General features: G+C 51.4%; 10 protein-coding genes across 10 annotated transcripts; 4 read left to right on the plus strand and 6 right to left on the minus strand.

Moving 5' to 3' along the window:
- Positions 1–301: 301 nt before the first annotated feature.
- POX_a01730 (uncharacterized protein) lies at positions 302–2,069 on the minus strand (the record flags this gene model as incomplete). The annotated part of the gene is made up of 2 exons (XM_050110654.1): positions 302–916; positions 978–2,069. The coding sequence occupies 2 exons, from the start codon at positions 2,067–2,069 to the stop codon at positions 302–304; spliced, it is 1,707 nt and encodes a 568-aa protein (XP_049974422.1).
- A 1,211-nt stretch (positions 2,070–3,280) lies between these two features.
- POX_a01731 (uncharacterized protein) lies at positions 3,281–3,688 on the plus strand (the record flags this gene model as incomplete). Its single annotated transcript, XM_050110655.1, has 3 exons — positions 3,281–3,314; positions 3,376–3,568; positions 3,649–3,688. 3 exons carry the CDS (start codon positions 3,281–3,283, stop codon positions 3,686–3,688), a joined length of 267 nt encoding a protein of 88 aa, XP_049974423.1.
- Positions 3,689–3,903: 215 nt separating this feature from the next.
- POX_a01732 (uncharacterized protein) lies at positions 3,904–4,794 on the minus strand (the record flags this gene model as incomplete). The annotated part of the gene is made up of 1 exon (XM_050110656.1): positions 3,904–4,794. The coding sequence occupies one exon, from the start codon at positions 4,792–4,794 to the stop codon at positions 3,904–3,906; it is 891 nt and encodes a 296-aa protein (XP_049974424.1).
- A 185-nt stretch (positions 4,795–4,979) lies between these two features.
- POX_a01733 (Conserved oligomeric Golgi complex subunit 6) lies at positions 4,980–7,312 on the plus strand (the record flags this gene model as incomplete). The annotated part of the gene is made up of 2 exons (XM_050110657.1): positions 4,980–5,261; positions 5,330–7,312. 2 exons carry the CDS (start codon positions 4,980–4,982, stop codon positions 7,310–7,312), a joined length of 2,265 nt encoding a protein of 754 aa, XP_049974425.1.
- Positions 7,313–7,560: 248 nt separating this feature from the next.
- On the minus strand, positions 7,561–7,913 carry POX_a01734 (uncharacterized protein; the record flags this gene model as incomplete). The annotated part of the gene is made up of 2 exons (XM_050110658.1): positions 7,561–7,673; positions 7,772–7,913. 2 exons carry the CDS (start codon positions 7,911–7,913, stop codon positions 7,561–7,563), a joined length of 255 nt encoding a protein of 84 aa, XP_049974426.1.
- Positions 7,914–8,395: 482 nt separating this feature from the next.
- POX_a01735 (uncharacterized protein) lies at positions 8,396–8,747 on the plus strand (the record flags this gene model as incomplete). The annotated part of the gene is made up of 2 exons (XM_050110659.1): positions 8,396–8,513; positions 8,566–8,747. 2 exons carry the CDS (start codon positions 8,396–8,398, stop codon positions 8,745–8,747), a joined length of 300 nt encoding a protein of 99 aa, XP_049974427.1.
- A 749-nt stretch (positions 8,748–9,496) lies between these two features.
- POX_a01736 (uncharacterized protein) lies at positions 9,497–10,459 on the minus strand (the record flags this gene model as incomplete). Its single annotated transcript, XM_050110660.1, has 1 exon — positions 9,497–10,459. One exon carries the CDS (start codon positions 10,457–10,459, stop codon positions 9,497–9,499), a length of 963 nt encoding a protein of 320 aa, XP_049974428.1.
- Positions 10,460–11,496: 1,037 nt separating this feature from the next.
- POX_a01737 (uncharacterized protein) lies at positions 11,497–12,752 on the plus strand (the record flags this gene model as incomplete). Its single annotated transcript, XM_050110661.1, has 3 exons — positions 11,497–11,787; positions 11,875–12,310; positions 12,460–12,752. 3 exons carry the CDS (start codon positions 11,497–11,499, stop codon positions 12,750–12,752), a joined length of 1,020 nt encoding a protein of 339 aa, XP_049974429.1.
- A 535-nt stretch (positions 12,753–13,287) lies between these two features.
- Positions 13,288–15,924, minus strand: POX_a01738 (Protein SAP1; the record flags this gene model as incomplete). The annotated part of the gene is made up of 3 exons (XM_050110662.1): positions 13,288–13,508; positions 13,572–15,732; positions 15,835–15,924. 3 exons carry the CDS (start codon positions 15,922–15,924, stop codon positions 13,288–13,290), a joined length of 2,472 nt encoding a protein of 823 aa, XP_049974430.1.
- A 1,460-nt stretch (positions 15,925–17,384) lies between these two features.
- POX_a01739 (Mitochondrial RNA-splicing protein MRS3) lies at positions 17,385–18,971 on the minus strand (the record flags this gene model as incomplete). The annotated part of the gene is made up of 7 exons (XM_050110663.1): positions 17,385–17,878; positions 17,941–17,997; positions 18,080–18,172; positions 18,264–18,396; positions 18,466–18,501; positions 18,594–18,663; positions 18,931–18,971. 7 exons carry the CDS (start codon positions 18,969–18,971, stop codon positions 17,385–17,387), a joined length of 924 nt encoding a protein of 307 aa, XP_049974431.1.
- Positions 18,972–20,048: the final 1,077 nt, after the last annotated feature.

A 20,048-nucleotide genomic window follows, 5' to 3' on the forward strand; every position in this document is an offset into this window, starting at 1 on the left:
GTCGTGATCTGAGAGAATTTCGCCCTGTTCCAGCCGGTCGTGGACGTGCAATGGCACCGGCGGAAAGCCGTCACACCACCCGATGACGTTCACCAACAGTCGGCGGAGGGACCAGCACTTCTTGGAAGCTGGGAACGATCACCACTGTACGTGGCAAGGTCTACAGATACAAAAAAAAACCCAACGAAATGAATAGTAATGGATTCAATCCTTATCATAAAAGCTGGTCATCAAGAATGAGATGCCACTACTACTTGACTAAAATTAAGAGATGAGATGGTAAAAGAGCAGCAAGATTCGCCTACTCAAAAAGTTCCTCCACATAGGAATCAAGCTCAATAATCCGGAATTGGTGACCCCATCTCGCGCGAAACTCCTTCTTGCGGTAGGAGTAACTCATCACTTGCGAGAAGCTCACCAATTCGATGTTCCAACCGCGCCGGAGAGCTCGTTCCACCATGCGCATGAATCCGCCAGAATACTCCGCGACCGCGGCATCACCGGTCGCTAGGACAATGGTCGATGGCTCGTCAGTGTCCACGATACTCTCGAGCATCTTGAGGTGAAGAATTTCGTCAACACCTTGTTCTACCCACCGCTCCGCTCCTGCGCCAACCGTTTCAGGTCCAGACGAGGAGAGACTGGTGGAACCAGGGGCCTTTCGGCCCTTGACAGGTCGTGGGGTTGTGTACTTGACTTTGTGCACACGATCTAAAATGTTGGCTTCATAACCGAGCTTTTCCGCCTCGGTAATGGCCGGCAGGCGATCCGAGCCAACCAAGACTCTTTTAGCGGCGGTGCGGCCGCGCTCCATGATCAAAGAGAAGTTGGAAAAGGACATGTGTAGACGCCGAATGCGAGTGGCAACAGGGATATTCCGCGAAACTTTTACCGAATCGTGGAAGCCCACCATAATCTGTTACTTAGATTAGCTAGGGCCTCGATCAAAAAAGGAATAGACGAATGCATTGACGTACGTTTGACATGTCGACAAAGACATGGATAGGTCGAGGCTCGTCGACCCTCCTCATAGCGGTGGGAGATCGGCCGACTTGTAGTACCAGTCGAGCATAGTCAGGGAATTCGTGAAGTAATTTTGTCACCAGACCCAGCCGGCGCTCCTCACCGGTCTTGTAGACAGCGGGTAGAACCTTGATACCTGCTGAAGTTGTGATGATATTTTGGACGATATCTGAACGGAGCATCCAATCCCCTTCATCGTAAGAGGATGGAGGCGTCTCGTCACGACCACGTCGCACGTCGCTGCTGCCTACTTGAGGCGGCACAAACGCTAAGACACCAGCTTTCTTCGTGATGGGTTGATCGAATACGATAGTGCTTGAGCTAGTATCGGAGTCTGCGCTGGTGCTAGGCTCAGAAAGCATCGGTTCGGCCTCGGCGCGGAAACCAATGTTCTTCTGTATGGGCTTAGAATTGATTTTCTTCTGTTTGACATCGTTTGTCTGATGGCGGAGGTTGACTGCTTTGGTTGGGGCCGGCTCAGACCCGAATCCTAAGGCCTCGGGTCTAGTCTGGTGACGTGAAGACTTGACAGGATAGCGCGAGATTGGCACAAAATCCGCTTGGGCAGCATCAGATATGACTTTCGCGGGTTGCTCTTGATTAGAGTTGCCAAGTGCTTCGAGTTGTTTCGACAGTTGGGAATTCTGAGAGCCACTTGCAATAGGCTGTTTGAAGTGGACTGCAGATTTGGGTAGGTCACTTGACGTGCGGGACGAATGAGAATGGAAAGGTGAATGTCGGATGTCGTGGGAAGCCGGTGCCTTCTCATATAAAGTAGAGTCACGGCTAAGCAGAGACCACAACAAGCCAAAGTCCCCAAGCTTTGTTGAGGTCTCAGTCACAGGATGCGGACTGGTTTCTTGCGGCTTGACTTGTCTGGGTTGCCCCTCACTGGGGGCCTCACTGGGGGCCTCACTGGGGGGAGCACCCGATGCATGGCCATGTGGACCGGACGGAAAGCTTGCGACTGTAGGGGAGCTGAGCAGATCAAAGACTTCAGCGAAGTCCCAATTTGAGGAGGACTCGGGCGATGGCGTTGCAAGCATTGACGAGTTTGGTGGCGAGCCTTTCAAGAGGGTCGTATGTGGTTGAAAGGTTGAGGGCGAAGCAAGAATTGAGGGAGCGTTAGAAAAGACTCAGGAAATGAACGGTCAACATTCAGAGCAAGTTGCATATCGCAAAGGAAAAAAGCAAATATCGAGTGGTCATAGTAGAGGAAACAAATTAAAGCAAGTGTGACCATCAGAAGTCGGGTTTTGTATCAATAGATGAGTGGCGACGTGGTTGAGCGGAGACGATACTGCAAACCGAGACCGCTTGCCCCGTCGTGGGAGGCAGATCGCACTAGACCAAATCGGGTAATAAAGAGCTAAGCCGTGCGGAGACCTTTCCGGCTGAGGAAGTCGGGATTCCTCCTCAGGCATCTACTCGACCCCCACCGACCTGGAATCTTGAATGAGTCAGGTCGAGATTGCTGTGGGTAGACACGCTCGATTCGCCCCCGAGGAAGCCCAAGAGTAAATTTCATGCACTGCTCACTCCCAACTTGTACTCATTAAGTACGGCAATCTGCAGTATTTATCGATCCTCACGTGACTCTATATGCTGAAGGGTAACTTTATTCGGCAGATCAGGATCCACTATTCTATAGCTAAGCTCTAGACAGTAACATGAGTACACACTCCTCTACACTACGATATATTAATACTTGACATCCTTGCTTGCTACAAGAAGAATGCTTTACTATCATAGCAGTTCACAAGAAGAAACTCTTTCCACTACTACGAACGACTGGGCTGTCCTTATTAGTTAGTCCATGGCGTTGGTTTGTGTAACACTGCGTTCTACCTTCACGTTACAGCAAATTTGTCACTCTTAGTAGGCATCGACTGGAAGTTCCCCCTGGACTTTCTTTTTCATGAAAAGAGAATGGTCCAGCCCCTAGCATTAGTGAAGGCAACTCTCCGTGCATCATGTGTAAATTCCATCAAACACTTTCGTTGACAAGAGGTGTAGACAACAAGGCAGTCACGTCACATAGCTATTGTTTGTCAATTTGTTTGCCATACTGCGCGGTATCACATGGAAGCACTACAATCCGTATAAAACCTCCAACTTCCCAGGATCTCTCTTCTTCTTCCTCTCCCCCTTCCCTGTTCAACAATCCTACCATTCACATCCATCCACTTTGAAATTGCCTCCCCTGACCTTCAACTTTGAGTTTCAAAAGACAACAATTTTAAAATCAATCCCCAACATGTCTGACGCCGGCCGCAAAGACTTTTCCACTAGTATGTACCCTGATTGCCGTCTCGGATAATGCCTTTGCCGCTGATTTCCTTTTCACTACAGAGGCGAAGGAGGAGATCACTTCTGACTCCACCAAGTCTACCCAGGAGAAGATCAAGGAGACCGTCACCGACACCACTGACCGTGTCTCTCGTGGTCTCCAGCCTGATGACAGCAAGAGCACCCCCCAGGAGGCCTTCGATAAGACTCAGCGTGCTCACGACAATGAGGCTCACGGTGGTTCTAGCGGCTCCATGTAAGCCACACATACAAACATGCTGACTTGCCAGACAACAATCTTGTTCCCGAACAGCAAGCTAATGATTTTGATTACAGTGGAGACAAGGTCAAGTCCGCTCTCGACATGGACAAATAAACTGTCTTGACGAAGGACCTTGACACTAGGCTGATTACCTCTTCGAAACTTTCTCCGGTTACGCATTTCTTACACGTCACGGATCGAGATATTCATAGCTACAAGGGTCTACACAAGGAATCATATCGGGAATACCAAAGCAGCTTACTGCTGTGAGACAAGAGCCTTTGACGTAGAAATATTTTTTTGTGTAGAGATTCAGCTTTGCCACCACTTCATGAGTCATGAACTGATTTACCGAGCAATGCATCCCGCTGGAATGCCAACTGACTGAGCCTTTGCTCAGACTCCTTGTACTGCCTCCGTGCTCCAGCTACGTCTGTTGGAAACTCGTGGAAAGCCTTCACTTGTCTCTCAAGAGATCTCACGTCATTTCCCAAACGGACAACCTGCTCCTCTTCGACCACGACCTCCTGGAGCGTCGGGCCCTTTGGCTGAGAGCGTTCAAGCGAGGCGATTCGATCCTGATACTCGCCAATTCTGGCACTGAGTATCTTTGTGCTGCGCACCCACTCAGATGTCAAACTTTGGGTCTCTGCAGGCGCCTCATATGACGGACTGGACTTGAGTCCCTCCAGATCGTGCTGTAGCCGCTCGAGTTCCTTTCGGAGATATTGGTGCAACTCTTCCACCTTTGCTAGCTGATTCTGCGCGTCAAATTCCTCTGCTGTGAGCTCGACAATCGATTGACCAAGGCCCTGCAATGTGGGGTTGGAGGTGTGACCAAGATTGACTGCTACACCTGCGAGATCTTCCAGATTGCTTCGACTCGCTTCATCCAGACACAGCTCAAGTTCGTCCAAGATCTCTTCCTTCTGCCGGTCATGGGCATTTTTCGCGTCAATCACTTTGCGAGCTTGGAGGGAGTCGAGAATCTCCTTCTTTGCATGATGTTGAAGAGCAGCTTCCTCGTCCGCGGCGTCATTAGCTGCCGCCAGCCCTAAGAGTACCCGCAGGGTATCTTCATTGCGTTCAAAAGGAGGAACCGACTTCGGCGCATAGTGTTGAATGAGCCAGGAGTTCACGTAGGCCCAATCTTTTGCCTGAATTGCGGCCTGGCGAGCTTTAGTAGGGGAGGCCAGGGAATCGTCGCTGTAGGAATCCATTGAACAGTTTTTTATTTGAAGTGAGAGGAAAGTGCTGATAATCAGTTCATTTCTAAGGCTCCACACCACATCATAGTTATGCGTCGCTCCATGTGCGATAAGATACGCCGAAGGCGGTCTGTCCTTGTCGCCCACGAAGCTGTCCTTTACCCCCCACTCAGGGAGGTTCACATGCGCCAACCATCATGTCGAGTTATTTTGTTTCTGGACTCAGTCATGGCTCGTCATCTTCATCCCCCATATCTCCTCCCCAGCAAACTCAGCGCTCGACGGTGCTGTCCAATCGTCTCACGTCCGTGCTGTCGGCGTCATACGCCGACTCCGACATCCGCGATGCGCTGGAGACCCTGAGCTTACGGGGAATCCACAACACGGCCGAGACAAGACGCCAATTGCGACTCGATGTGCAGAAAGAGGTCATTGAAAGCAACGCCGAAATTGTCCGAGATTTTGGGGTTGTAGCAGAAGTATGAATGCACTCCATCTTCGTCCCAATTTCTCTAGCAGAAGCTCAAAGGCTGAGTCCCCTCCACAGCAATTGAAACGCATCGGAAGCGTCATTTCCGCCCTCAATCAGACATGCGATGAAATGCGGAAACATATTGGACAGGCCAAGCAAGAGACAGCACCCGTGCTGGAGGAGGCGACAGCGTTGATGGAACAAAAACAAAGCACCGAGACAAAGCAGAAGTTGCTGGATGCCTTTTCTAAACACTTTCTTGTCCCTGAAGATGACCTCATGGTACTGACGGCAAGTGATCAGCCCATCGATGACCGGTTTTTCGATATCCTAGCACGCGTCAAACAAGTCCACCATGATTGTGAGCTTCTTCTTGGCGGCGAGAACCAGCGGCTGGGCCTAGAAATTATGGAACTGAGCACCAGACACTTGAACTCTGCCTACCAGAAACTGTATCGGTGGATTCAAAAAGAATTCCAGTCTCTAAATCTGGAAGATCCTCGAATTAGCAGCTCCATTCGTCGAGCGCTACGCGTGCTAGCGGAGAAGCCGAGTTTATTCCACAGCTGTCTGGATTTCTTCGCAGAGGCGCGTGACTACGTCTTGTCGGATTCGTTCCACTACGCATTGACGGATGCGATCTCTGGCGCCACTGCGGGTGGTGCTGGAGGTGACAGAAGCGTGAAACCGATCGAGTTTTCAGCGCATGACCCGCTACGATATGTCGGTGATATGCTCGCTTGGGTGCATTCCACGACAGTGTCAGAGAGGGAGGCCCTGGAAGCTCTCTTTGTTGCCGATGGAGAGGAGCTTGCTCGAGGAATCCAGGCTGGTCTGAGCAGTGAGCCGTGGGCACGCATTGATGAGGACGAGGAGGAAGTGACGTTCGATGGGCGGAAAGCTCTCAGCGACTTGGTCAATCGTGATCTGGTTGGTGTCGCTCGGTCACTTCGACAAAGGGTTGAGCTAGTGATCCAAGGTCACGATGATCCTGTCACTTGTTACAAGGTGGTCAACCTACTTGCCTTTTACCGTACCACGTTTTCCAAATTGATTGGCCCTCAGTCGAGTCTGGTTGAATTGATGCAGGCACTGGAGACTTTTACGTTCAATCATTTTGAACAGCTGATGCGTGATCTGGCAAGTGCGCTATCTGCAGATCAGGCTGCGCTTGTTCCTCCAGATGATCTGTCGCCTCCGGAATTCCTTCTCGATGCTCTCGAGAGCCTTCTTTCTCTCATCAAGTCATATGAAACATCAGTAGACTTGGAAGAGCTGTCAGATTCCGATGGCGAGGAGAACAGGTTCACGCCGGTGCTTCGCGTTGCGTTTGATCCGTTCTTGACGCTCGCTCGCTCCTCCTCAAATAAGCTGAAGGATCCCACGGCGCAGACCATCTACCAGACCAATATCCTCCTCGCGGCCCGCGCGGCAATTCAGCCATTTGGTTTTGCTAGCACCACGCACAATGCGCCGCTTTCGTCGGCACTTTCCACGCTTCGTACAAATCTACTTGACATTCAGCATCGGTTCCTTCTCGAAATGTCTGGATTAGAAACTCTTCTCAAGGCCCTGGAGCCGTTCTCCCAAAAATCCAATGAGGAGATGCAGATGGAGAAGAATTTGCCTGGGCAGCCTGAAAAGCAGAAATTCCAACTCGCAGACTTGACCAAACTTGCCGCTTTCCAACCGGAGGCCCTGGTTGCATCTAGTCAACAACTTGACGATTTCCTTCCCTCGGCTTTGATGGATGCTACTGACCACCTCAAGCGCATCCAAAGTGCATCGCTGGTTCAAAGCGTAACCGAGGATGCTGTCGAGGCGTTCTGCCGCGATTTCGAATTCGTCGAAGGCATGATCATCGCCGCTGATGAAGCTCGGGGAGCGACCCATCTAAGTCTTGGCACCGGCGGGAGCATGATCAGTGGTCGCAGCGGAAGGTCATCACGAAGACCAGGTGCAGGTGGCGAAGAGAACGGCGACGCCAGGGACGACCAGTGGAGCTTACGGGCATTGTTCCCCCGAACCACAGGAGAGATTCGTGTACTACTAAGCTGATGAACGGCAGGAAAGACTGTCTTCTTCGATTTAATTAGTCTAATGGCGATCGGTTCTGCCGAAAACCTTTGGAGATGGATCGTATTTTCTCATTCAATTGCTTGGCCACCTACAACTGCTTGTGAAACAAGCCATAGATATTCATTGTTCCTTCCTCGTCTCGTCTGTACTCGAGGAAGGGACTTGCGCTCAACAATGTTCCCGGCCAACGTCTGCAAATCGTCCATTTTTCGCCCTGATCTTCAGAACTAACCCTCAACGGGCCCTTGCGTGTACTCGTTCGGATCCTGTGGCCTTTGCCGTAGCAATCGATTCCGGTTCAGCATCTCAGGCTTGCCGAGATCCTCAAGATCATACTGAGCTAGACAAAGGGGAAATTGGAAAAAAAAGGGTTAGCTCCTCTCATGTTCCTCCCCCACTCATGGACACGAAGATGACCACCCCTTTGGTTGTACTCACAATCCTTCTCTTGCTCGACACTCATATAGCGAGGCTGAATGCCGCTCCAGTAATTGGCCTCTGAGGGTTTGTTTTCCATGTCCGGATTGCGGGTGTCCTCTTGACCTTGGGCTTTTGCTTGCTCTTTGGCGGATGTAGCCATTATGTTAGGGAGGTATCGGTCCGAACTCAGTAGTTGTTCTGAGTTTCTAACGATGAAGATCACAATTGAATAGAATGCCTTCCAAAGTAGGAGTCGCCTTTAAATAGAGCGAATGGTACTTGTATTGCCGCCCAGACGTCATGTTGACACTTTGGTGGCGCCTCATTTAAAAGGTGCAAGGTCGTCAAGTAGTTTCTTTCCAATTGCTCGCATGATTGCAAGAGGCTCCATTGATATTCTATCAATCTGGCACTATCGAAAACTCTCGGTGAAATTCCATTTCTGGTTTGATTTGCTGATTCTTGAATCGGCGGCCCTAGTGTGGACGCTGTCACGCCACAATCGATAAGGACTAAAACTACATGATAATGTACATCCAGGCATAAAAAGGATTTTACCACTTTCCACGTCATTCATCTCATACGTGAGTGCCTTTCTTTTTGAAGCTGTCTGCCTTTTAACTCTCCTATATCTCATTCGCCATGGACCCCCCTCGTCAATTTACCTCGAACCTGTCTTGGTCTTCACCGTCCGAGGCCTCATCTGAGGATAACCTTGCGCTCCTGGCCGAGGATGTGGAGAAGGAGTCTTTTATCACCAGTGAGACCCTGCAAAAGATCTTTAGAACGCTGTCAACGAGAACTTCGACAAGGTCAGACTCAAGATCAGTATCTCGTCTTCACATCTGCTCCTCCGGCGCAATCTTTCAGATTGAGCGACGATGACTTGCCAGAAAGCAGGTTCTTTCGATTCTTCTTCAATGCAGAGACGGAGGCTTTGATCGCGAGTGTAATACCTTTCCCCCGCACACAGACTTGCAGTCAGATCATTTAATCTGCTTATTTCGCTTGAGCTGCGTGCGATGAACGTCTATCGTGACACAAAGCCTTTCGGTTCGACAAGATTGTCGGCCGTCCTCCACGGCCGTCCTTAGATACGGACTTTGTGATGCCTGAGCAAAAGCTGAGATATTTTGCTGAGGATATCTGGAGTGAGCAGCATCTCCGCTAAATCAGGTCAATTTTTACATCAGCCAGACGTTGGCCAGCAGGTGAAATGCCTCATGGAATGGACTATCACACCCATGGCCTAGTGCCGTTGCTCAAAGAGGACATGTCTTTCCAAAGGGTAGGTGGGGGAGGTTCATGGCTACTCGAGATGGACTCTCGTCAGAATCTCGCACATTTTCCAACCAGAGGACAGTATTGATTGATTTTCGAGTCAGCTGTTTGTGTCAATTTTTTCCACATTGGATGATCACTATTCTCGTTGAGCTAATTGTAGTCGAGTGAACTTCAAGGACTATCCATGACCGATGAGTAGTAGTAAAGTTGGATGCCCGCAGAATATGGATTGGTTGGCATAGCATGTCCATTTGAAGCTACGGGTTGAGAATGAGGATTGTTTCGGGCAGAGGGACTCAGGGCTGATCATGTCCGGAGAGCTCACTGATCCCATAATGTTTTGATATTAATGCGCTTTCAGCGATGGAGACAAATGCATCTTCGCAGGGTATACACAAAAAGATAGGTACATCATTCGCAGTCATATTCGTAGAATTGTTCGATCGTGGAATATCGGTATCAGTTCAGCTGGTACTGATCAAAGAAATCAAAGATATACTCCGTCGCGTTAAAGACGTACTTGCCCAACGGACAGCGAGCCCCTTGGTTCACATAGTCATCGTTGCTGACTGTCGAGGGCCAACAGTGACCATTCTCCCCTTCACGATAGTGCTGCACGATGCCGGTCTTTCCATCACAATCCCAGCTGACGTGTTTCACCAAGGGATTCTCAAAGACCGTCTCGTTCCTGGCCCAGCTGACGTTCGCGCAACATCCATTTCGTTCCGCCCAGCCCTCGAGGATATTGATGACGGGCAGCTTAGGATGAGCGGCATTGTTGCCGTCAATAGGCGCGGTCTTGTCAACCGTCCCGTGAAATTCCAAGAAAGGATAACCTTCCTCGCGCTCTGCGGGGGCACAAGGACCAACGCCGGGGGTATCGTCCGTGTCATACCAAGCACCACTCACAGCGGCAAAGGCAGCGAAGCGGCTCCCCACTGTGGCATTGCAGGCGAGCACGCCGGTGAAGCCTCCGCCGTTGGACTTGCCAGCGGCGTAAACCCGGCGGGTATCGATGCAGAGCTTCTCCTCCATGTGGGTGAGGAGATCATTGATGAAATCCAAGTCATTGGGACGCGAGGTGTCCGCGTTCGGATTTGACAGCCAGTAGCCATCCTTGCCATTGGGGTAGATCGCAATCCCATCCGGGTTGAACTCGGGATTCGAGAACTGAGAGAGCGATTCTTGCTCGTTCATGTCACGAGTTGCCCCATGGAAGGAGAAGTACAGCGCCGTCGGCTTGTTTTTGTCATAGTTGGCTGGGAGGTGAAGCTTGTATTCACGATCGGTGTTGGGGAGATGCAAGTTCCTGCTTTGACCGGGAGACGGGAATGCGGGAGGAATATTCTTGCCACATCCTGAGACCTTGGCGGCCGCCACACCGGCCAGGATGGCCAGAGAGAGGACGGGTGAGTAGTGCATCGCGTGGGAGATGCGCAGCTGGAAAGGAGCTTATCCGATCCAAGACGGGAGGAGAAGAAAGGGTTTACTTTAAATAGATTCACGTGGATTTTGGTCCCGTGCGACACTCGGAGAGGCTCGAGATGCACATTCACACCTTGCAGAAATTCCATCCATCCACCATCGACACGATTTCACGATTTGTCTTACTTTTTCCCCTCCCACCTTCGAGGGTCATCTCAGCACGCGTTGGGCGGTCTCTCCTATTGACCAGTTTCCCAATCAGGAAAGATATGCTCCCGTCCTGGAACTGATGACTGTTTTTGGCCCCCCTCGGCCCTTGAGGATCGACCTTTGCAACCTTGCAGAATGATGAAGACTGAGAGGCCGCCCTTGACTCTCCATTCTTTTTTTTTCTCTTTTCTTTTATGATTTGTTCATACACTAATCAGCTAGTCATGTTTCGACTTGCCCATTGAGCTAAACTGGATCTGGCAGGACCACCTGCCTAGACTCTGCAGGTCGTTCCACTTCTTCATCTATCTGGGCCCGCCGTGTCGTGCAAGAGTCCGCTTGGAGACGCCAAGTGGCATTTGGGGTCCTTGACAATGTCCGGGATAGAGCATTGCCAAGCCTTGTCTACATTCTTCTCAGTCAGTCCAGCGACGGCACGAGGTGGCACTGACTAGACGAAATTTGGTAACACGAGCTGTCTCTCACACATGCCACGCCACGCCATACTCCATGCTCATACCACGTTCTCATTGACGTCTCTCGTTGGTGGCTGTCAGGATGCAGACCCCATTTTCGTCACATTCGTCATCGGATCACTGATAGGAGGATATGAGGGAGACGTCTGCAAGGGTTCAGTGCAATGACCGACGTTAAAACGCCTGTCAAGGCCATCCAGTCAACGGGGTTCCCACCCATGTGCAGGGTAAAGACTACTTAGCACCTTCAACTGACGACACTAGTGTCTGCCCCGGGGCTCTCACTTATCTCAATGCCTCCTGCCATGAACATGGCTTGATGATCCTCAGCAATTGCAGTTGTGAATCATGCTGTTAAATCTCCATCCCGAGAGTGTGATTGCCGTGGGGGTTCTGCTTCCCACTTTGGCCTCGGTCGCAATGGGCCTGCGCTTATTCTCTCGTCAGCATCTTGGAGTACCTTTGAAGGAAGATGACTGGCTTCTCTTGGTGTCTACCATCTTTGTCTGGGGACTGGGGATCACCAACATCGCCGGTGCAGCTCTGGGGGCGCTGGGCGCCCATTCACTGCCCGCTGGTCCCAACGCGCCACATGGAAATACGATTCTTCGGGGTCCCAAAGATGAGATTGCGGAGCAGGTACGGGTGCATCGTCATACCGAGTCCAGGGCAGCCGTGGACCAAATAAATTGTATACCTGTCTTGGCTAACCTGCGCTTTCTCCAGATCGTTCTGGGATACAGTATCGTTGAGAAAATCACCTTTGGAGTCATCAAAATCAGCGTCATCATGGCCTATCGTCGGATCTTTCGAGGTCGCGGCTTCAATATTGCCTCTCTGTGCATGATGGTCGTTTGCACTCTGCTGGCACTGTCCTTCCTGATCACTTCGGCGCTGCAATGCCATGTTCGCAATTGGAACCTGAAATATCTCGAATGGTCTCATCGCAAGCATTGCATTCAAGCAGAGATCTCGTGGTCTGGATACGCCATTGCCGACGTGCTGACCGACTTGGTTCTCTTACTTTTCCCGGTACCCTTGGTCTGGAAGCTGCAGTTGACCATGTCCAAGAAGATTAGTGTCTTGCTGGTTTTTCTTCTCGGCTCACTCTCGACTGCCGTCGGAATCGTGAGGATGGTGGTCATTCTTTATTTCACCTATGGTGCGTTTGATTTCGATCAGACCTGGAATCTTTTTTCTCCTCCTTCTCCTTCCCTTCCTTCTCTCTCTCTCTCTGTGTCTCTCTCCGTCTCTCTCTTTTCAAGAAAAAAGAGCAACTAACATGTCTCGCTGTCATTTCCTTCCCCTTAGGAGCCCCCGATGGATATCGAGACTTGCTCGACACAATTTCAACAGCCCTAATCTGGAGCTTAGTCGAGGCCTCAGTGGCCATTCTCGCAACTTGTCTCCCTTCGATCCGTCCGCTCATCCATCGATCCTCCGCCAGCTACCCGAGTAAGAGGCCGATTTACGCCAGTGGACATCAACTCTCGAAACCGCGGGACTCGCAGCTACGAGCGCACCCGGTAATGCATGGCTTTGATGAGATCGACGACTCTCAACAACCGGTCCTTCCAGCGGCGGCGCGAATATGGGCGCGATAGCGTTGTGGGGGTGAAGGGTGATCTGTCTATATACCCGGTGGTCTTTTATTATTTGAGATCGAACAAAATATATATCTATTTTTGGAATTCTACTCGAGGGGGATGAAGAGCTTGTGACTTGAGATGAAATAGTGATAGTAGTTCCCTCGTCACTCTTGGAAGGAGGTGGGACTCTTTTTTAGGGATCACTGCTAGGTATAGGGCTGGCTTTTCTTACGTACGTCTGGCCATGAAGTCGGTCCATGCTTGGCCTACTAATGATGATACCGTCCTACCTATCTACCTCCTACTTACACACTTGGGAGTCTTTGAACAACCCGCGGAGACTGGACATTCCACCAACGCACTCAACTCTACCGCCGAGACAATCAATCCAAGGTCCGCTTGGCATCCCATAATCATCAAAAGGTAATTAAAAGCCTACGGCTGCAGTTGAAATTCGTCAAATTCGCTGTCAGGCAAAGGCATCGTCGGTCCATTTGGATTTGGCTATGGAACACACACACACAAAGTACATTCGTACTACACCATCAATCTATCCACCACGTTCACCAAACTCTCGCGCCCAATCTTCATATTGTCGTAGACCACTCGACGATACACTGGGCCGGATTGATTCCAAACTTGATTCAAAGTCCTGGAATTCAATCGCCCGAATCTGATCCATTGGAGTATGAAGGAGTGCTTCGCCGAGATTACGGAGTGGACCCATGGCGGCGTCTTTGGCAAGTGCTGTGATGTCGGAGCCGGAGAACCCTGGGCATTGTTAGATTGGAATCTTTTCTCTACCGGTAAGTTTTACAACAGGTCAGGACTCACCGTCAGTTTTTCCTACAAGGGCCTGGATATCGGCATCACTGAGTCGATGATGTTGGTGGCTCAACAGTCGGCGCAGTTGCTGCTCGCGCACATGATGCTCAGGGAGGGGAATGTATTGTCGGCGCACGAATCGACGCCTTGCGGCTTCATCAATGTCCCAGGGCATGTTGGTTGCGGCTAAGACCAACACTCGACTGGCATCTCCGATTTTCTTCTCCTTCGCAGACATCTCACGGCCGGCTGCAGCACGTTGGAGATCTGACCATTGAATCAAAAACTCGGTTTTGGATCGCCGAGATGCCTCGTGTTCTGAGCTCGAAGATCGCGCAGAGAGTAATGAGTCAATCTCATCCACGAAGATAATCGAGGGTGCGAGAACCTTGGCGAGACCAAACAGGGCACGAACGAGCTTTTCGCTCTCACCATGCCACTTGGACGTCAAACTGGATGCTGAGACGGAGAAGAAGGTTGATTTGGATTCCGTCGCAACGGCACGCGCTAGCATGGTTTTGCCGGTCCCTGGAGGGCCGAAGAGGAGCATGCCGCGAGCAGGCTCACGAAGCCCTGAGAACAGATCCGGTCTGAGGAATGGGTACACCACAGCTTCCTTGAGCGCCTTCTTGGCTCCGTCGAGCCCCGCAATATCATCCCAGTGCACTTCATCTCCGCGTACGACAATGTCGTTCAGGATCTGTCGAGCTGATTGCAAGTCCACACCCTTGGGTAGCTTGCTTAGTATCTTGACGACGTCCTGGTTGCCTTCATCCCCGTCCTCATCCCCTGCTTCGTTGTCAGACGATCGTTGCTCCCACGAATCCTGATCGCTTGATGACGGCGTCTCTTGACGCTTAGGTGGCGGTGGTTTGCGCCGTACCGCATGACTCTCCCCCGCCATGGAAGCTGATGTTTTGCTAGGTCCTCGCCGGACTTCGCCACTTCGCGAAGCTGACGGCATAGATGCTGGCGGACTTGTCGGGGTGACACGAGGGGCGGATTTAGTGCGCGTCTTACTACTTGAGAGGTTGTCGTTCCGGTCCCGCCGGGGCGTCGCTGAAGGCGAGTTTCCCTCAGATTTCGCCGGGGTGACTCGAGGAGGCGTGGGTGCCAGTGAGCTTCTGAGGCTGACAGGTTTTGGTTTCACTGAGGGCTTAGGAGCGGGCGAAGATGCGGAGGGTCGAGCAAAATCCTTTGGATCCGGCATGGCAAGTTGACCGGAGGAAGAGGAGGGTGAAAATGAGGGACGGCCAGGCGAAGAAAGCGGAGGCCTCCTGGGAGACAATGGTGTGGAAGCTTTGGGAGACGGCCTCTCCGACGAGGATGGAATTTGAGGCTCGCGCCAATGCGCCGCGGGAATACGATCTGCTGGATCCTCGTTGCCCTTTCGAGTGGGTTTTCCTGACGCAGCTCTTTCTTCCCCCGAACTGGTCCGAGGATCGATGTCACGCCGATGACTGGGATTTCGAGCGGTTGTCTGCCGAGAAGCCAGCATCGCTTCGCTGACGGTCTTTTCACTCGATGGAGTCCGATATATACTTCCCCAAGCCAGCCCGGCGGCCTTGGATGCGGCAGGCCGCGATTCTTTCTTGTCTTTCCTCTTGGAGCTCGCCTTGGTCTTTTTCCCTTCCATGTTTCGCAAGGTTGTCAACATCGTCTTTCGCCTCTCCGGGCTTGACCCTCGAGACTTGTTCACATCTGATGAATTTGACTCTACACGCAAAGCAGGCGATTCCAACACGGGAGCGTCGTCTAAAAGAGACTGGGAATCGGACGTATGCTTCGTCATGCCTGGATGGCCCGGGATCGCGGCCGGCTTGGACAGATCGGTGTACCCGACAGCGGGGATAGTGCCATCGCCAATGTAGCCCGGGGTGTTGTTGGACGAAGGCGAGCGTTTCAAGCTGGTAGGAAACTTCCAACTCTTGACGAGAGTCGATGGCTCTCTGCTCCCATTGGCCTCGGCCGATTCTTTCCGGCTTTCACGGAGCGCCTCCAGTAGATCAACCCGTTCTCGGCATTGGGTTTCCAATGCGCGGATCGAGTCTTGCAGCGCTCTCTCCGTTTCGGACTTTGGTGTATATGTTGAGGGCAGTCGACGGGCATTGTGATAATTGATGGTCTCGAGAGCCGATTTCCAAGACCGTAATGCTTCGTCTTCATTATTCTGATGTCATGAGCGAGGGGGTTCATGATGAGCTCCGTCCGGTCGGACTCGGGGTAGACTGCTTGGCCTCAATGGATGGATTGTCTGGGTTACTGGACTTACTTGGCCTTCAAAGTAGACTGCCGTGGAGCACGCAAGATAGCATTCATCGTATGTCTTCTGCAGAGAAGACGCGGGCCGTGGGCGCATCATTGGAGAAGTGCAAGCCCGCGCCCATTTCACTGCATAAGACGAGGGAAAACAAGGTCTGGCTGGGCACGTTCAAGTAGTGGGGAGGAGAGGAGATGTTGTAGTATGCAAGATCGCTGGATCTGTGAGGGGGGGGGAGGATTTTAGGATTTCGGAGTGACGTCGTTGGGATCGGTGAGGGTCTCCAGTTACTGCATGCGGCCTACGCGGACTGGGTCCCAAACTCCAGTTCACACGTACGGCTACGAAGGTTGGACTACACACTATACACTTTTTTTGTTATCGTTATAGCCCTGTGAAGTCTACAGTAACAAAAATTGCTGTTCGCATAAACTCAGTCTCGAGGGGAGAATTTCACAAGGCTCAACACGGTGTTGCAGGTGGCCCGAAGGATCCGAGGACTGCTCTTTCTGCAACCGAACCTGCGTGTACTCACAGTAGTCCCGTCATCAATAATGTAATCGTGGTAGGTACAGCTTTGACACAAAAAAAAAAGAAGAATGTCAAAAAAGTTCAAAAACAGCTCATTCGAGCATCTCAATCAAGAGATTGGCCGGGTCATACATGAGAAGAAAAAGTGGTCAACTACGGCATATAAAGGCATCACACAACCAGGATCCAACGTCAAGCTCGAATCGACTGGTTCCAGATTAAGAGAGACCTTGAGGAAATCACATCTCAATTCCTTCATAGGGAGATACATCTATCAATACATGCTGAAAGTAATGGTAACAAGCTAGGACGACACCATCATCATAAAGTAAGAGGGGAACAGGGACAGAGAGAGGAGGAGAAAAGGAGGCAGGAAGAGGGAGAAAAAACCCCCCTCCAAAAATAATAAAAAAAAGTAAAAGAAGAGGTCCCAATCAGCTGTTGATGTAACACGAAAGACCTCCGGCCACAAAAAGGATGAAATCAGCGACCCCGAGCTTTCCACGACCCAACGCCATTTGCGAGACAAGGCACATTGAAGATGAGAAGCATAGGGAAGGGGGGGGGGGAGGGAAGAAGGTGACAGGATGGGAAGGGCAAAATAGAGCGGGTTCCAAGTCATGAGAGCAAGACACGATCTCGAGAGGGACGAGCCAGCTGAAATGGAAACCAGTTTCTTTTTTGAGTTCAGAGAAGCGGCATCGATCAGGCATTTGTGCAAATGAATTTGACCAGACGAGTCTCACCGGCTCGAGTGGAAAAGCCGAGTCCAGACCGGTTGGCATCAAGTAAGGAAGTGCAATCATTCATGACCGTGACCAGCCCTTGTTTGATGGAGTTGAAAGAGGAATTCACGACCAGGGAGAACAGAGAGAGGAAGAAACACAGTCAACGTATGAGGGGGATCACCACGTTGGTCGGGTATGATGATCGCACTGAGAGTCAAGAGGAAAAGGCTAGCGGGAAAACGTGACCGATGGATTATGATACATTTTCCGCGTACGGTCTGCATGCTGGAGGGAAGGCGATTTTTATTCGGAGAGACTCTTGAAATAAGCCTTGGCCATTTCATAGGAGGTCCAGCAGATGGCGGTACTGGGCATAGTAGAGATGATACGGGGCCGCATGCCGCGCAGGAAACCGCTCCAACCAAACTGGCGCTTGATGATCGCCGCCGCGTTGAAGAGACCCCGAGCCGATCGAATTTCCTCACTCTGGGCGAGACCACGGGTCTGCAGGAGGGTCTTGACCACATCGAGAGGGGTCGTGATACCGGCAGCAAAGGCACCGGCCAGACCACCCGCCATGCAGTGAGTGAAAGGATCGTACTCGCCCTTGGGATTCATGACCTTGGAGATGGACTCATAGGCGACGAACTGTGTGGCGGTAAAAGGCACGGTCATGCAGAGAGTCGTCGGGTAAGAGACATAGAAGGCCTGGAGACCTTCGGCGCGGTACACGGACTTGGCGCATTGCATCAGACTTTTGTGAACGGAACCGTGGACCTGCATTCGCTGCTTCATGACTAGTTGGTGGAGACGGTCAGCCAAACTGATGAATCGCTTCTCTCGGAGAAGAGCCACTAACCGTCAAAGGGGTTCATCAGCGCATCGCTGGCAATAGTCGCAGATGCTCCGCTCAGTGCTGAAATTATCTCGTCAGTCGCAACACACCAACGCAGAACAAATTGTCAAGGTTTCCCCTTTTTTTTTTTAATCAACCGTACCTGCTGCGAAAGGATGATGCCCATCATCCACATTGCCACCGGCCATCTCCTTGACGATTTCGTAGGTGCCGAAGTAAACCGCATGTGCCGGGCCTGAAAACAACCCGTTAGCCTCCGCCGCGTCTTCGAACCCCCACAATCTCGAACAAAAAACGCGAATGAGCGAGGTGAAAGGAAGACGTACCAGCTCCAATGATCACACTCGAGACACCCTTCCATAGTGTTCGCAGACCTTCAATCCGGTAAATTGTCGAGACCGCGTTGGTCAAGCCGGTGTAGAGGCCACCTGTGGACGGGTTCAGGATCTGCATGCGGGTCTGGTAAAAAGAGATCAGTCCCAGTTCCCTTATGTTGAGAACAACAAGTATGAAAAAGAAGATGCATACCTTGAGCAAGTCAACTGGGTACATGACCGAGTGCTCCTGTGAATAGAGCGCTTGTTAGTCCCCATTCTCATAAATTTGGCGAATTTCGCAAGCGGTTTGACAGGTCCCTCCCCGCCGCCAAAACATACCGCTATCCCTGCAAATGCACCGGCAAGCATATTATGGCCTAGGCCATAATTAGAAGGAAGGGCTTCATAACTAAATCAAAACACACGAGCGGTCAGTCTTCATCATTTGCGCCATGCCAGATTCATCCAGCTTCTCTAGGCGGCGAACGAGTATCTTGCTTTGTCCTGTTTCCCCCGGTGAGCCACATCGCCTCCCCTCCAACGTTGCCCCAGTTGTCGCCCGCCACTGAGCTCTGGGAGCGAGTGTCTCAACACGAGATCAGAGAGCAATTCCCCCCATCCAGGATTACTGCAAGATACAGGCCGCCCACCCAGGAAGCGCGATTGTGGAACATACTCGTATTCCTGGCCCGGAATCTGGTCTGGAGACGACGCCATGGAGCTCCGCTAGCTCGAGGCGCAACGAGCGCAATGCGAGATGGGAGGAGAAAGAAGGCAACTGAAGTCGCTTCGTGCAGGACCGAAAGCGAATTGGGAGCTGTTGCCGCACGTCGACGAGGTAGAAAATGAGGTGTTGGGTTCGGGGGATGAGGTCCACAGTTGCAAGATCTCCGCGAAGCCCAGCAAAAACAGGTCCGTCACTGGAACGTCTCAGTTTCTTCAGGCCCACCGCGGGAAGGTGAAAGCACAGGAGACAAAGATGCGATCACGGTCGCAGCAGGAGATGTATGCAAGGTTGAAGAGGAGGGGGAGAAAAGCGTTCGGGACAAACCGAGATGGTGGTTGGTGCTGGAGAGCTGGTCCGCTTTTTTTTTTCTCTCTAGAAAATCCTCGGGGCGCCCGGAGACAAGGAAAGGGAGGTTGCCAGGTGGAGGCCAAGCTTAACGACTAATACCACTAACTCATTCACAGAACTTATTCATATCTCCGGGGAAATGATGCACGATCGATTGTTGCCTATCATTCTGATTTATTCCTATTCTTGCAAACTACTCACAGTTATTTTAAAGAAGAAAAAACCAATGCAAAAGGGAAACCCCAATGACATCCCTCTACAAGTGATTGAAGGGAGACAACTGAAAGAGTTCCGTTCACTGGCATTTTCCCCTTCCCATTCATGGGATGAACAGCGACGTGTATCCCAATCTCAGTCAAGCTGCAAACCCCGAAGCAAGGACGGCCGACCGTCTTTTGTCCGATCCGATGACGGAGTTTACATAAGACTGATGCGGAGCCGGAACTACTTACCAGATCGGGCTTCCGAGGACCTTGGCACAGCCCGAGAACGAACCGAGGTACGTGGCCAGAACTTGAGAGCTACTTCATCCAACGGCGAAAAGTGTAAGCTTACTTAGGTACCTGGGTAGTATTCTGCATCGTACATCCGTGCCAAGTTTATCAATCTGATAAGCAAGCCGCTTAATTCATCCTTGCCCGTGACCAGCCGAAACCACCGTCTCTCGCATTCGCGAAGGACGGGAATCTGCCTAGGCCAGTCGATATTAAGTAAGCCTC

This window comes from Penicillium oxalicum, chromosome I (genome assembly GCF_001723175.1).
Source record: "Penicillium oxalicum strain HP7-1 chromosome I, whole genome shotgun sequence".
NCBI classification, from domain to species: Eukaryota; Fungi; Ascomycota; class Eurotiomycetes; order Eurotiales; family Aspergillaceae; genus Penicillium; species Penicillium oxalicum.